Raw genomic sequence first — 14,970 nt, 5'->3', positions numbered from 1 at the left:
TCGTTTTAACCAAACTATCTCTATGACGGTAATTTCCCTATTAGATATAACTAGTTAAATAGAAATTTTATTTCAGATACTATGCCTAAATTGAAAGATTAAATTGTACTTTTTTTATTTTAAATTTTTCCACCACAATAACTCAATTTTAAAGAGAGATGAAAGAATACTAGTTAAATAAGAAGAAAATTTAAAAATTTAGGATTTCTTTACACCAAGGTTTAGTTTAATGATAATGCATATACAGTCTATCAATAAATCCGAATTTAAATCACCTCTCCAGTATTTAAAAAAACAAGTTTAGAATTCCTTTTGTTTCCCATATTCAATTGCATCCTAATTCAACAGAGAAAATTTTCAACAAAATGTATAATTTTGTTTCTCTTCGTTATAATTTTACATCATAATGGCTATGAAGATCTTGGACGACAAAGTCCCCAGAATATTGGATATACTGAGCGTTAATTAGTGCACACGAAACCCAGAGGAGAATGAAGAATACTTCAGACATTAGCAAACATGAAGCCTACATTTCTCTTTTAAGCCATATAGCCCTCATGCATCATTCATTCTCAAAGATACAATTATGGCTCCATCTCATCATTCGCGGCATAGAAGGGTCCTTTCAAACGGGTTGCGGCGTGTTAAAGGAGGCGATTGTTTGTTTGGTTCGAGACAAAACGTATCGGTCAACATAGCAAAAGACCTTCACAAATCACAAACGAGGTCGGTAAACGACAGGTCGTCAAGTTCAATCGATTACGTTATGCATGCAGAGAACCGCTGTAATGATGTATTGCGCGTTAAAGTTACGAGCCACGGAAGCAGGTAGTCACTCCATTTCATTCTCCTCATGGCCGTAGTCAACCGCTGTAACTATATATCGCGTTGCAACGGCTAATTCTATAATCTAAATCTTCAAGAGCAATGAATCCAAATCGTTCTTCCTGGCCAAATATGGAGAAGAACGTTGTGTTACTGCTTAACTTTATATTGATTTCAAGCAAGCTCTTTCGTTTGGCATGTAGAGGTTACAAACATCCGAAGACGGAGAAAATAAAGTAAAAGTTTTTATTGCCGTCCTGAAGGGGATTACATAAAACTACCTACCAAGTGCTTTAGTTCATCGTAAATGGCAAATAAGTGTAACACTAAAGGCCCAGATCCTTTAGTCAATTTCTAATACTAAATCCAGATCTCCTCTTCGTAACTCCTTTCTTCCTCCTCTCAGAATTGGAATCTAGGAGATTCTCAAGAGATTTTCCTTTTCTGATTCTAGCCCTTCCCGCTTCCTTCAAGAGCTCAGCTAGCCTTTTCTTCTCATCATCAAAATCAGGATTTGCTGTTCCAAGCTTTTCTTCTCTTACTTTAAGGATATACTCTAATATCTCAATTGCATCACCAACCCTGTAAAAACCACCATTATTCCCTGTTCATGGTAAAAGCTTCAACTATAAAAAGTGCTAACCTTACTATACAAGGATATATACATGATAAAACCAAACTTGTGTCACTGACCTACTGGCACTTCTGCAATGTTTTATAATATGAGAAAATACACAATGGTTTCAAGTTTCTGACATGCAAGATGAAGAAATAATTGGTTTACACCTAAAATTAACAGTAAGAGAACACCAAAATCACATACAGGTCCTGAAATTGTTAAAAATTGAATAGAACTTTCAGAAAAAAGTTTGATTTTTCCCAGGAGGATATGAAGTCCAAGGATGGTGTTTGTCATTCTTGTGGGTTTAAAGGCTATTTTGTTTCAATTAAAATGTCAGCATATGTGCATGATATATAACATCACTGGCTTCTTGTTATGAGTGACATTATGATAGAACCAAAGAGTGAGCACGGCAATTAGCAAAAAGAAAAAATAAATATGAAAGTAAAGCAACTATTGGCATGAGCACGTGAAAATTTTCACCTCCCCACTGCGTCATACGTTGCTGCAAGGTTGCTATACACTCCAAGAGTTTCCAAGTGACATGAGCCACACTCCTGCTCTAAAATCTCCCTTGCTTCTTCAAACAATTCAGCTGCCTTGTCTATCTTGTACAGTTGGACATTGACCAATCCCAGCTGGTTCAAGACAATTCCAAAGAAGGCTGATTTACTCTCCCCACTGGCCCGAAGCTTTGCAACGGCACTCTCAAAAGAGGTCCGAGCCTCCCCATACCTTCCAATCATGTAAAACATGACCCCCATCTGTGCTTCTATTCCTGCAATTGTGCTACGCTGTCCTGGCCTGTCTTCCAGCAACTTCATTGCCTTGTTCAAGAGCTTCAATGCCTCATCAGGCTCATTCAGAGCTTCATAGATGGCAGCAATTTCTGTCAAACTGCTAGCAATCTCCTCGGTTGCAGTTCCGAGGGCAGGTCTTGCATGTATTCTCAAGGCATTCTCACAGTAGGACTTAGACTCCCTTAGCTTGCCTGTCTTATAATACAAATCCGCTAGACGAACAAAGACTGATGCTACAGTAGGATGATCGTCACCCTTGGTAGATTTGAAGACTGTTAGGGCTTTTTGGTAAGAAAAAATGGCTTCATCAAAGCGACAAAGGGATACATAAATGTTGCCAATGGAAATATCAATAGCAGCAACCTCATTCTCCTGACCAGCAGCGATCATTGCCATGCTGGCAAGGACAAAATGCTCTAAGGCAGATTCAAAGTCTCCTTTTGCTTCACAGACAAGAGCTGTAAGTCGTCGATCAGCTGCTTCTTCAAGGGATGCTGGTGCACTATGCTTCCTGTGAATTTCGAGGAGCTTTACACAGAGTCTATGTGCCTCATCAAACTGCATTGCTTGAATATGGGCCTCAGCTAAGTACCTGTCATTTTCACAGTCAGCAGTTGCAAGGTTTTCACGTTTCCAAAATACGTACAAGTAATTTCTGAAAAGGCAACAGAAAATAGTGATTGTAAGTTACTGAAAACTACATAAAAGGTTTGCATTTGAATGGACTGGTTTCTAAAGTAGATGAATAGAGAAGGATATGTTGAAGATATTATCAATACCAATTTCTTAAGTCAAAAAGTTATTTAATTCATAATTGTATGCCGTGGGAGAGAAGAGAGAGAACGAAATAAAAAAATAGACATGAGAGATTATGTTACTAAGGGCTTCAACTGAACAATAATGGAGGGTATATAAAATAGAGGCCTGATTCTCTGTATCGTTTGCCATGATTAAAGACTTACAGGAGAACAAAAATACAGCCAATTAACTAGTTTAGTAATACAATTTTTTTTTTCTCTTTTTTGATATCGTTAGCCGTATAATTGTTGAATTATTAAAGCAAAAATCAAGATGATGCAGAGAATCTCCAACTTCTTGATAAATTCGAATGCAACGGCCAAATTACATTCAATCATGCATGAAACACGCGGGTCCATTATCCTAGTGATAGAGGCACACAGGTTTTATTTTAGTTAGGTTGTTGTGCTATTTTCAATAACAACTCAAACGGACTCGTAATTAACAGAGGTTGATAATTATAAGGACAGGGCTAAATTATTAACAAATTATTAAAAAAAAAAAAAATTACCTGTATGTTTCTGCAACTCTGGGATCCAAATCCCCGAGAGCCTCAATCTGTATCTTCAAACCCGATTCGTAACACGAGATGGATATGTCTAGCTGTCCCAGCATAGAATACGTGTCACCAAGCTGCATGTACCCGGCAAACTTCGTTAACGCATGGTCCAACCCGTTAGCAACATTCGGAACCTCAATGGAACGCTTTAGAACCGGAACCGCTTCCTCGAACCGGCCCAAACTGCAATAAATCGCTGCTAGCACGTGTAGGCTCATGGACAGCTCCAGACCCGAACCCGAACACCTTTCAAATGACATGGATGCACGAAATGCATAATCCAAGGCCTTATCCGGGTTGTCACCGGAAGAAATGGTATCTCTGGCGAGCTTTAACAGAAAGGGACCCAGATCCGGATTGTCGAAAGAGGATTCATCGACGGTTAGCTTCTCTGGAGTCTTTTTGGAGAGTATGGCTCTTAGGTTGGAGGAGGGTGGCGGCGTTCGCTTTAGGAGCGGAGATGGCGTTTTACTGTCGCTTTGGCGGAGTAAATCTTGTAACGGCGTTGCATTGGCTGGGCTTTTTGCTGAGACTAAGCCTGGCATTGTTGCAAGCTGGATAATACTCAAAACTCAACAGTTTCAAGATTTTATATATTTGTAGAATCCAGAGCTCAGAATCGCCAACTACAAGATAAACGTAGCAAAATCAAATGGGTTTCTCTGACACTTGACAGTGAAGAAGGGACCAGATATAATTAAAATTACAAACAAAAAGAAAATTTTGGTTACAGAATTATGGAAATCTAAAACTAGAGAAAACAAAATTGAAGCCTGGGGAAGGAATTGAAGCAATTTGTAGCATAATATAGGGAAGAAAGAAGTTACAGAGAGGATTCGATCAATGGTGATGATGGTGGTAGTAGTGGCGAATGATGGTGGCGTGGAAGAGACTTCTAATTATTAAGGAATCAGGGTACTTTAATTTAATAACAAGCTTGAGAACGAAAAACGGAAGAAACAGAGACACAAAATCCATTAATGCACACAGTCTCAAGCTTTCATGAGGTCTTCTGTTCTTTATTTGAACTCTCTTCCTTTATACTCTTCTCATGTTTTACCTTTTCTTTTTTTCACAATAACACGCTGTTTGCTTCGTCCTTTAGCAACACCAGCTCCAGTCCAGTCGCTGCGTCTAGCCACGTCCGTATACCATGTTACACGGTCCATAATTTTCTTTTATATTGCCATTTTGCCACTGTCTAAAAAAACGGCACGTTTTGGGGAAACGGTGCGTTTTAGATCTTCGTTTTCGAATTCATAAGTCCTCTTTCAATTTCGTTTATTCATTTGCTGCTGTGTGCCTCCGGTGACGGTGATTCCTGAGGTAATCTCTTTTCTCTTGGTTCTTCCTCTTCTTGGATAGTCTTGCTTCGTAGAATTTTATTTAATTTTCTGTAAAATGAAAAAGTGATATATAAATACAACTCTAATTGCTGCTGTGTGATAGATTGATTTATGCGCATATGTTTACTATTTTTGAGAAGATGGATCTACGTTTTTCAGTTTTCTTTTTTTTTTTTTTTTTTTTTTTTTGGGTAGTCTGAGTAACTTTTGAATTGAGTGTTCTCTTCAGGACAATAAGGGAGGTTGAATTTGAACTTGAAGAATTTGCATTAATATTTTTTGGTTTTAGAATAATTATGGTTTAGAAGCTGTATCTGATGATAAAGATTAGGAGAAAACCATTATTATTAATCATTCACCATGTAACAACCCATAACCTTGGTAGCCAAGCATTGCTGCTGTCATATTGAGAATCCTAGTATTCTAACCAAATCATCATTTCTCCTCTGCCACCCGCACCAAAATCTTCTTGTGTTCACCATCATTATACCCAAAGCCTTCAAAATGCCAACACTGAATTTTTATCCCCTAAGAGCTGTTAAGGATAATTTCACTCATCAACTCAATCATCCTAACATCCATTTTAGATTAATGTTGGGTATGATTGCAAGAGTGATTAGATTTCGGGATAATTTTCCATTGCAATTAGAATCAAATTGTAACAAATACTAGTTACTATATTTCTATTGTAATTATCTGCTGCCAAGTTTCTGAAATTCTTTTTGGCTATATATCATCACATTCGATTGCCATTAAACAAAGTACTCACATTCAGATTTGGAATCTGAAAAAATTTTGTGCCATCCTTGATAAAAATGGCAATTTATAAATTGAGTTTTTTTCCCCCCTTTTTTGTGAAAAAAAAAAAGAGAGAACTTGAAATTGGTAAAATTAAACTGTTGTTTTGTGTGTGCAGTGTTTCATACATGTCCTTGTGTTTGGTTTCTCCTGTTAACACCGTGATCTGTATTTTTTTTCTGTTGGGTTTTCAGGCTAGTTTCTTAGATTACATTGAATAGAGTTTGCAACTTTGGATTTACAGAACCGAGCTGTCAAGTTGACAGTGTTGGGCATGGGAACTGAAGAGCCAAAAGATCCATTCAAGGGTGTTGACTGGAAGGCCATAGGTGGTGAATTGCAGAAGGACCCTAGTGCCAGTGCTAAGCCAGTGATAAAGAAGCGGCTCCCAAAAAAGGTTAGACAAATTCCAGACTATTATTTTCTTCCTCGACGATCTCTACCCTCTGCAATTGCATTCTATGGGGGATGTATTGCCGGTGGAATTGGTGCTGGCATGCTGCTTGAGATCTGGATAAACAAGAAAGTTAAAGGTATTATTTTATGTTTCTTGCCTGGACACAGAGAAAATGGAAATAGGAAATGAAATAGAGTTAAGAATGATCTTACGTGTTACTTAATGGAGCTTCTGTCTAGTTCATGTGAACTGTTAGAACGAATGATACAGAAATGACTGTCATAGGAATGATGGTTGGTGACCAATGTTTGTTTTTGGGATCTTGATATCTTAAGTTGGAAGTAACTTTCTTTTTGGAGAAGTTGGATAGGACGGGAATATACTTCCTCCTACTTATATGACTTCCCTTCTGGGGAAATATGCAACTATGCTGCCTAATAATTCCCCTTCCTTCTAATGTTCTGTTATCCACTTCTCATATGACTTGTTCCAGTTAAAAAGAATACACTTGAAAATATTGTTAACTTTGAGGAAGCATTCTAAGAGTTATTTGTTTTATCTTACCAAAATATTTTGGATATTTGGTGATCTTTCCTCTAACTTATTATTTATTTGCAATTTCAACAAAACTTATGCCTTATGGTCAATATGTTTGTTTGGTATTTAGAGGATGGAGGCGTCATATGGGAGTTTGACAAATAGAACCTGAATGGCATTGGAAGTAGAGTTCCACTCCGGCTTTCTTTTTCTCATTTGCTGGCGTTTGTTATTTTGGAAAACTACTTGGTGGAACCAAGTTGCTAGGGAAACTGTTATTGAATATTATGGGTTTGGACATTGTACCCATGTTGGTTTACTTTCCCATCCTAATCTCTGTAGTTTTATTTTCCAAGCATATCCATTTGTTTGGCTTTAATGTTAGTGACTGAAGTAATTGATTTGTTCCGACAAAGTGATTTGTTTGTGCATAAATGGAAAAAAAAAGAATTGTATAATCTTTGTGCTCCTTCCAATTGGGAAAAATAAGGATTTTCTGTACAATTTTGTATGTATCATGTAAATAGTCATGTCTTCTTAACCAGAAACTTCAAATTGCTGAATGGTGGCTTTCTTAGTTTTGCCGTGTATTCTTTGTTGTTGCTCTGTTATGTAATTTCAAAATGATGCTAAGATGGACTGACTTTGACTTTGTGGTCGTTTGTCATTGATCCTTGATCTTTAACAGACTACCCAGCTGTTTTCATTTGCCAAAGACCTGTTAGACTTTTGAATGATTTTTCCTGAATCGAATCGGCCATGTTAGCGTTCTTTAGCCCATATAGAAGCAGTGATCGAGCTTAATTGCTGCAGACTGCAGTTACTGGTAGTTTCAACATTTTCATATACATTGGAGATTATTCTAAAATTAGTGGAGATTTTTGGATGGATTTTCTAAGGTGTTTATCTGCTAGGTGATGAAAAAAGAGGAAATTATAAAATAATCTGTCTAACATTATTCTAATCCAATTCCCACTTTTCTAAATTAAATTAAGTTTGATTTTCATGAAAGTAGATATATATTTTAGCTATTTGAAAGCTTTTTTTTTTTCTTTATAACTAGTAAGAGTAAACTTCTCGGCTGAAAACCGTAAAAATTTTATACCTTTCCAATAAAATGCGCATTTTGAAGATTGAATTTATGTTCTCACTTTCGTAGGAATTGAAGTTGAATTTATGCTCTTACTTTCACAGGAATTGAAGCCGTTTATTATTTCAATCAATAATGTATTTTATTTCAAAGCACTTTATTACTCAATACCCTTATTATATGAAATAAGCTTCTAATCAGAAAACAACAATTAACTTTCTAAGCTCAACTTTTTAATTTTCAAGAACTAAAATGCATTGTCGCTCAAAGGAAAACCTCTGGGACTAATAAAACAGGGAACATATGTTACTTGTTAACATTCAAAGATGGTATATATGCATTGCGGTTAATTTTATTCAGAACATTTGATTGAGCTGGTGCTCTATCTTGTCCACAAGGAATCTTGCTAACATTGTTGCTTTAAACTTTTAAAGAGAACACGTGTTATGAAAGTAATGGTTTTCCTATTCCGGTACATACATTGGAACCGTAGAGAAAATTCAAATAGAGTTTTATTATTTTAAATGCAACTGAGTTAGTTTCACGTTAAAAGCCAGCTGGACCAAACCAGCACCATCTTCCCGCCTCGAAAGATAAACCCCTCTATCCCCACTATGCCCTTCCTATAATATCTAAACATCCAACCAGTCCTTCATTCAATGACTCGAGCAAGCCACTATATTTCATTTCACAATTGCGTAATGGCATCATTGTAAATAAAACAAATAATACGACCTAACTCATTAACAAAGACGCCCTAACTTCTTGAATTCCCCCTCTAACCGCCAAAACAGAAACACAGTGAGCACACACACCAGGCTTCCTGCTCACCTGAAATACGCCTCTCGCACGCTCTTCAACGCCTATATATACATGCTCTCTCTCGCTCTCTAACTCTCTCTCTTTCTATCTGAGTGGCGTGACTTCTCTCTCTGCATTCTCTTACTAAGCCGTTTCGCTTTCTTTCTCCTCAGTAAGAACCGAAGAACTGTGAAGGTACGTATATCTATTACCTTAGTTTCCTTCTCTAAATTGCGAGTATAGAATGTGCTCCTCTCTAATTTGTCTATTTACATCCATTCTCTCTAGAATGAACTTGACGGTGCGAGATTGCTTGGAGCTGGACGATAAAAAGCAACCGGAGGTTTCTCCACCTTCACTTCCAGCAGTTGTCGGTTATTCTTCCGGTGGAGGCCTTATTGACGAACAAGTTGCGAAGGAGAAGACACAACTCTCTTCGGCGAAGGAAGAGGAGGCAAAAGAGTCACCGGTCAAGTACGTCGTCTCTGCCAATGAAGAGGTCTCAGCGACAGATCGTTTGCTCGGTCTTAAGCAAAGCGCCATTTCCACGTCTCCGATCAAATCTCAAGCGCCAGAGAAATCTCTTGGAATTTCTGAAGGTTCCAAATCATTCGCTGAAACTATGATTTCTTCATACGCAGAGAGTTTCAAAACGGCCGAGAAGTTGCTTTCTTCTGACCAAGATTCTCCAAAATTAGGTGATATTTCTCAAGATTTCGCTAAGAAAATAGCATTGAAGTTAACTGATGAGAAATCTTCAGGTTCCTTGGAAGAACAGCGGCGGAAATCTGTTGAGAAAGGTCTTCAGACTCTGAGCAAAGGAGAAGCGTCGAAGTCTGAGCAATGTTTCGTTGCTTCTTCACCTGAGATGACCGGAGGTTCGCGGCCGGAAAAGGCTAAAAAGACTGTAAGACTGCAGGGCAACGAGATTGTGTCCGATACCATGCATCTCTCGAAGGAAACAGTGTTTAAGTTCACTGCGTTGAAATCGTGTCCAAGCGTCGGCAATAACCTGGAGGTTTTCGATCTGAATGTATCTCCTGGGGTCAGATCGAACAGCAGTGGGTATCAAGTGAATGCGGAAAGTGGCGCGATGGTGGAGGAGGCGTGGGAGAGGCTCAAGAAGTCTTACGTCTACTTCAAAGAAAAGCCTGTAGGGACTCTCGCTGCTATAGATCCCAGTGTTGAGGCTTTGAATTACAATCAGGTTTTTTTTTTTTCTTACGATTTCATCAAATAAAATCTATGCTTGAATTCTTCAATTAATTGTATATATATCTCTGAAGAAGTTTATTTTTTGAGAAGATATTGAAGTTTAGTCGAGATTATTAATTTGACCTTTCAGGCCTCGTAGATTAGGTTTACTTATGTTTACTTCCATCATCCTGGTGCTCCTGAAGAATAATATTTTATCACCCGATTTCTTCATGTGTCACTTATGTTTTTTCTTTTAATTTTGTTTATGCTGTGTAACTCTATAATACATAGCTCTGAGTTTGACGTCTCTTGAGCTCAACGTGCTCATCTTTATATTATCTTTTATTCTCTAATTAGCTAGTTTTAATATCGCGACTTTGGGTTTTCTAATAGTCCTTATTTTACGTAAATCTCTGTTATTTGTGCCCCTTTTGTTTTTGGATGGCACGGAAAAGGCAGAATTTAAGCTCTGTTTAATATTTAGACCTCTTCCTTGATCATATATACATATGTATATATATATATCTGCATACTGACTTGGACATTTTTTTTTTAACTATGGCAACACCCAATTCGGCATTCAGGTCAGGTGACTGGATTTGCAGATGAGATGAAGTAATATTTCTATTTTAGTCCCAATGGAAGAATTCAATGTTGCTCCATTAGGTTACTTTCGTGTTTCCTAGGAGTTAGACTTCTCTGCACTTGAAAATAGGTTATTAACAGATAACAGATCAATTCTAGACTTGTCCATGTTCCTCCTTCCATTTTCTTGGATTTCTATGTACTTTTTACCTGTTTACTACATCCGCAGGTTTTTGTAAGAGATTTTGTTCCCAGCGGCTTAGCATACCTAATGAAGCATCCTTCTGAACCTGAGATCGTAAAAAACTTTCTCCTAAAGACTCTTCATCTTCAAGGTTGGGAAAAGAGGATAGATAACTTTACTCTTGGAGAAGGTGTAATGCCTGCAAGCTTTAAGGTTCTTTATGACTCACATCGCCAGAAGGAAATCCTGGTTGCTGACTTTGGTGGCAGTGCAATAGGGAGAGTGGCGCCTGTTGATTCAGGGTTCTGGTGGATTATACTGCTTAGGTCCTATACCAAGAGCACTCGTGATTATGCACTGGCGGAGCTCCCTGAGGTACAGAGAGGAATGAAATTGATACTCAATCTTTGCCTCTCAGACGGCTTTGACACTTTCCCAACACTTCTATGTGCTGATGGCTGTAGCATGATTGACCGGAGGATGGTGAGTGTTCTCTTTTTTAGATTCTTTGATCTTGAATTCTTGATAGGAGTTAATTTTGTATATACATTTCATATTGAAGTGGTTATGAATTATGATCAACCCCACTTCAGCCTGTAGCCATTTTCATGAAATCCTTCACTTTTTTAAGCTAATGCCGTTTAGGGCTCGATCGCTCTATTCTGCTGCCGTATCCAGGCAAAACCTGGTCCTTCCTCTTAGGACGAATGATGACTTTAAGAGTTCCACTTCTCTCTTGCTGTACTTTGTCTTCATATTCAGAAACTATGTGCACAAAATGAGTGGATCTTGAAATAAAATTATATCTCCTTGCCTTTTATATTCTCTCTTGGTTTGATTTTTTATAACGATATGCTGAATTACAAATAGTTTCTAATCAAGAGTATAAGCCTCTATTGAATTTGTTTTAGGAGTGGCCCTCCTTGGTTCCCAGTTAGTTCAGGAAACTACATAATCTCCTAAGATAGAACTGTAATTTGAGACTTTCAACTTAGATTTGATTTTGAAACAGGGAATATATGGCTATCCAATTGAAATCCAAGCACTTTTCTATTTTGCACTGAGGTGTGCACAGCAGATGCTAAAGCCAGAGCGTGATGGCAAGGAATTACTTGAGCGAATCGATAAACGGATCACAGCTCTTAGCTATCACATCCAGAAATACTACTGGCTGGATTTCACACAACTAAATAACATTTACCGCTACAAAACTGAGGAGTACTCCCGCACTGCAGTCAATAAATTTAATGTCATCCCAGAGTCCATCCCAGACTGGGTGTTTGATTTCATGCCTTTGCGAGGCGGTTATCTGATTGGCAATGTCAGTCCAGCTCGCATGGATTTTCGGTGGTTCTTGGTTGGGAACTGCATTGCGATTTTGAGTTCCTTAGCAACATCAGCACAAGCATCAGCTATCATGGATCTGATTGAGGAGCGGTGGGAGGACTTGATTGGAGAGATGCCTTTGAAGATCACATATCCAGCATTAGAAGGACATGAATGGAGGATAGTCACTGGGTGTGATCCTAAGAACACGAGATGGAGTTACCATAATGGCGGGTCTTGGCCAGGTGAGTGTCACTCGCAAATAAAGCCTAGACTCGAATGGCATTTAAGTTTTTGCATCAGGAGCTTGCTCTGCTAATGAATATCACAAAGTATTGCCTGTGCCTTTTCATACCATTTGTTTTGTATTTTTATCTAGTTTAGAACTTCACATTTCCTGAGATTCAGATTCACTGTCAACTGCTGGATATTAGAATCCTACTTTGCCCTACGTACCTGAATCAAACTGGCCTTAAACTAGACGCCCATCTAAAATTGTCCGACTGTTTAACTATAACAGGACTTGCTGTGATACTGGTAATTGTTAGGCTCCTCCACCTATTGGTGGTTGCTTTGAAATGGTATATCGTATGTGCTTTTGATAATGTTTTGTTCTTTGATGATTGTATTGATACGCTTGACATTTTAGTGAATTGTGCTCTACGCAGTTTTGGTATGGCTACTCGCAGCAGCAAGTATCAAGGTTGGAAGACCACAAATAGCAAAACGAGCAGTAGAACTGTTGGAGCAACGTCTATCCAAAGATGGGTGGCCTGAGTATTATGATGATAAGACTGGCCGGTATGTTGGGAAGCAAGCCAGGAAATATCAAACCTGGAGCATTTCTGGCTATTTGGTTGCTAAAATGATGATAGAGAATCCTTCCAATCTTCTAATAATCTCTCTTGAAGAGGACAAGAAGATAGCCAAACCAAGGATAGCCCGCTCTGCCTCATTTTGAGAGAAACTAACATAAAAAAATTTTAGGAAGAGGGATGTCAACATAATTGCAGAAGCAGAATTGTGTCTGCAGATATAATAACTATAATTGGTGGGATCTCAGCAGTAACTACCCCCGGCATTCTTTGAACTGATGACAACTATGCTTTTATGATTCGGCGATTCATTTGTACAATATTTTGAGGTACAATCTCAAACTTCTATTCCCTTGAATGGCAAATGTGAATCCAATCAGTTTTAGGCAATGGTCACATCCCCTCAAATTGTATTATATTCTGCTCTGAGATGCCATTTAGATTTAGGACTTTCAATTAACATTACCTTCACAGTTAATAATATGAACAGCGAATCACAATATGATTCAATAAGCACTTCAGAAAAAAACAGTTGACGAAAAGAATAGTTCATGCGCATCCGGGGAATCGAACCCCGGTCAGTACCGTGGGAGGGTACTATGATACCACTACACCAGATGCGCTGGGGCGATATGCGTTCACAAAATTTTTAGAATTTGAGCAAAGATTCACAATTATGTGCCCAATTGTGAAATCAAAATGCTTCAAACGCGAAAACCACTGCATATTTATAGTGTACATTGCTTAATAAGAAATAATCTTAAGGCTGTAAACGAAATTTGCAATTTAATTTTTCTGCAATAATATAATCTATTAATAAATAAATATTTAATAAAATATTTAAATTTATTAATAATTTAAAGAAAAAATCTCTTACATCTTAACATTACAATTATATACAGAAACGATATAAAAATACTTACATTATTAATGTGAAAATAATATATTACCAAATTAATTTATTAAATTTATTAAATACAGTATTTATTTTTCAAGAAAAAAAAGAAAGAGAATAACATAATTAAGGAAATAAATTTATGGAAAAAGAGAATTGAAATTAGAAAGCCATTCCATTTGGTATCTTTAATAAATAGTTAGAAAGCCAAGAGGGAAATCTTACTTAAAGAAAAAAAAAAAAAAAAAGCTAAATTGAGCTTTTTTACTTATTCTCATTTCATTCCATAATTTTTATCTTAACTTTTTTTTTTTTTTTTTTTTTTTTTTTTTTTGGATACTAAAGAGGGGCGTACCCAAAGAAACAAAAGCAAGTGAAAAGTTATCGAGGAACCAGACGTGGCAAAGCCACACCCCATATGTCCTCATTTAACAAACTCAAAACAGATGGATGAGGTTGCTGCAAAATACATCGTTTAACATGTGAATGCACTGCCAAATTAGCAAGGCGTCAGCAACCCTATTTCCATCACGGTAGATATACTTAAACACTATAGTACAAGGCTTCGAGAGCAGAGCTCTGCACTGCTGCAAAATACCAGCAAATCTCAAATTATCATTGGCAGGAGCCTTTATCATTTGAATGCTCATCAAAGAGTCCATCTCCACAACAACCTTACGACATTCTGCATCCCAAGCACAGCGAAGGCCTTCTAACAATGCTTGGAGCTCAGCAGCTAAAGAAGAGCAAGTTCCTAGCCTTACCAAAAAACCAGTAACCCAGTAACCAGAAGTGTTGCGAATAACGCCACCGCCAACTGCTAAACCACTCGGAAGGAGGATGCTGCCGGGCAACACGAGCAACACATTCTGCCACTACTGAACCTGAACTCCTAACACTTGTCGAAGCTAAATCATTGGACAGCATCTGGGTTTTAAGACCTGCACACGAACGGACAGCTCATCCACATTCCCACTGAAAATTCTATCATCACGCCACTTCCAAATATTCCAAAGAACTAAGGTAAAAACCTGCAATGAAGGACTATCTCGAACAGAGTGAAAATCCAGTCTTTACACGCAAACAACCAATCCTGAATCGGGACTCGCACAAAATGGGCAAAAGAAACAGGAGTCATAGCCCGATGCCAAACTTCCAAAGCGAAATGACAGTCACGATCTCCTGTAAATTGCCTTTTTTTTCTCTCAACTTTTGTCCTTTTGAAGCAAGGCATTATGATGGTGGTAGGAAGTGGTTTCTATACTGATTTCTGGTCGGATATTTGGGCAATGCCGGTTCCGTTAACAGATTTAGTTCAGGTCCCTTTACCTGACTCTTATGAGCAGACGCCGGTGGCTAGTTATTGAAATGGGGATACGTGGAACTGGCAGCTAA

General features: G+C 37.9%; 3 protein-coding genes and 1 non-coding gene across 10 annotated transcripts; 2 read left to right on the top strand and 2 right to left on the bottom strand.

Annotated features, from left to right (window-relative positions):
* Window positions 1-1,057: 1,057 nt before the first annotated feature.
* Window positions 1,058-4,776, bottom strand: LOC105642826 (protein KINESIN LIGHT CHAIN-RELATED 1). Of its 5 annotated transcripts, none has more exons than XM_020682703.3 (4): window positions 4,665-4,776; window positions 3,557-4,230; window positions 1,931-2,902; window positions 1,058-1,407 (listed from the first exon to the last, which is right to left on the bottom strand). In XM_020682703.3, exons 2-4 carry the CDS (start codon window positions 4,147-4,149, stop codon window positions 1,173-1,175), a joined length of 1,800 nt encoding a protein of 599 aa, XP_020538362.1. In that variant the 5' UTR covers window positions 4,150-4,230; window positions 4,665-4,776; the 3' UTR covers window positions 1,058-1,172. The 5 variants fall into 5 exon arrangements, with proteins under 5 accessions (XP_020538362.1, XP_012083174.1, XP_089577265.1 ...); XM_012227784.4 differs by lacking the exon at window positions 4,665-4,776 and adding an exon at window positions 4,432-4,658; XM_089721139.1 differs by lacking the exon at window positions 4,665-4,776 and having other exon boundaries at window positions 3,557-4,658.
* Window positions 4,742-7,186, top strand: LOC105642827 (uncharacterized). 2 transcript variants are annotated; one of them, XM_012227790.4, is made up of 3 exons: window positions 4,742-4,930; window positions 5,993-6,281; window positions 6,813-7,186. In XM_012227790.4, exons 2-3 carry the CDS (start codon window positions 6,023-6,025, stop codon window positions 6,845-6,847), a joined length of 294 nt encoding a protein of 97 aa, XP_012083180.1. In that variant the 5' UTR covers window positions 4,742-4,930; window positions 5,993-6,022; the 3' UTR covers window positions 6,848-7,186. The 2 variants fall into 2 exon arrangements, with proteins under 2 accessions (XP_012083180.1, XP_012083179.1); XM_012227789.4 differs by having other exon boundaries at window positions 4,759-4,930; window positions 5,943-6,281.
* A 1,482-nt stretch (window positions 7,187-8,668) lies between these two features.
* On the top strand, window positions 8,669-13,096 carry LOC105643330 (putative alkaline/neutral invertase F). 2 transcript variants are annotated; one of them, XM_020682660.2, is made up of 6 exons: window positions 8,669-8,768; window positions 8,862-9,271; window positions 9,335-9,780; window positions 10,585-11,022; window positions 11,552-12,110; window positions 12,534-13,096. In XM_020682660.2, exons 2-6 carry the CDS (start codon window positions 8,863-8,865, stop codon window positions 12,824-12,826), a joined length of 2,145 nt encoding a protein of 714 aa, XP_020538319.1. In that variant the 5' UTR covers window positions 8,669-8,768; window position 8,862; the 3' UTR covers window positions 12,827-13,096. The 2 variants fall into 2 exon arrangements, with proteins under 2 accessions (XP_020538319.1, XP_012083818.1); XM_012228428.3 differs by having other exon boundaries at window positions 8,862-9,780.
* A 136-nt stretch (window positions 13,097-13,232) lies between these two features.
* Window positions 13,233-13,303, bottom strand: TRNAG-CCC (transfer RNA glycine (anticodon CCC)). Its single transcript has one exon. It is a non-coding gene; the product is annotated as a tRNA-Gly (tRNA).
* Between the last annotated feature and the right edge of the window lie 1,667 nt (window positions 13,304-14,970).

Source organism: Jatropha curcas, chromosome 5 (assembly GCF_041381405.1).
Source record: "Jatropha curcas cultivar XTBG-Jc1 chromosome 5, XTBG_Jcur_1.0, whole genome shotgun sequence".
NCBI lineage: Eukaryota > Viridiplantae > Streptophyta > Magnoliopsida > Malpighiales > Euphorbiaceae > Jatropha > Jatropha curcas.
This window is presented reverse-complemented; position numbering and strand designations above follow the sequence as displayed.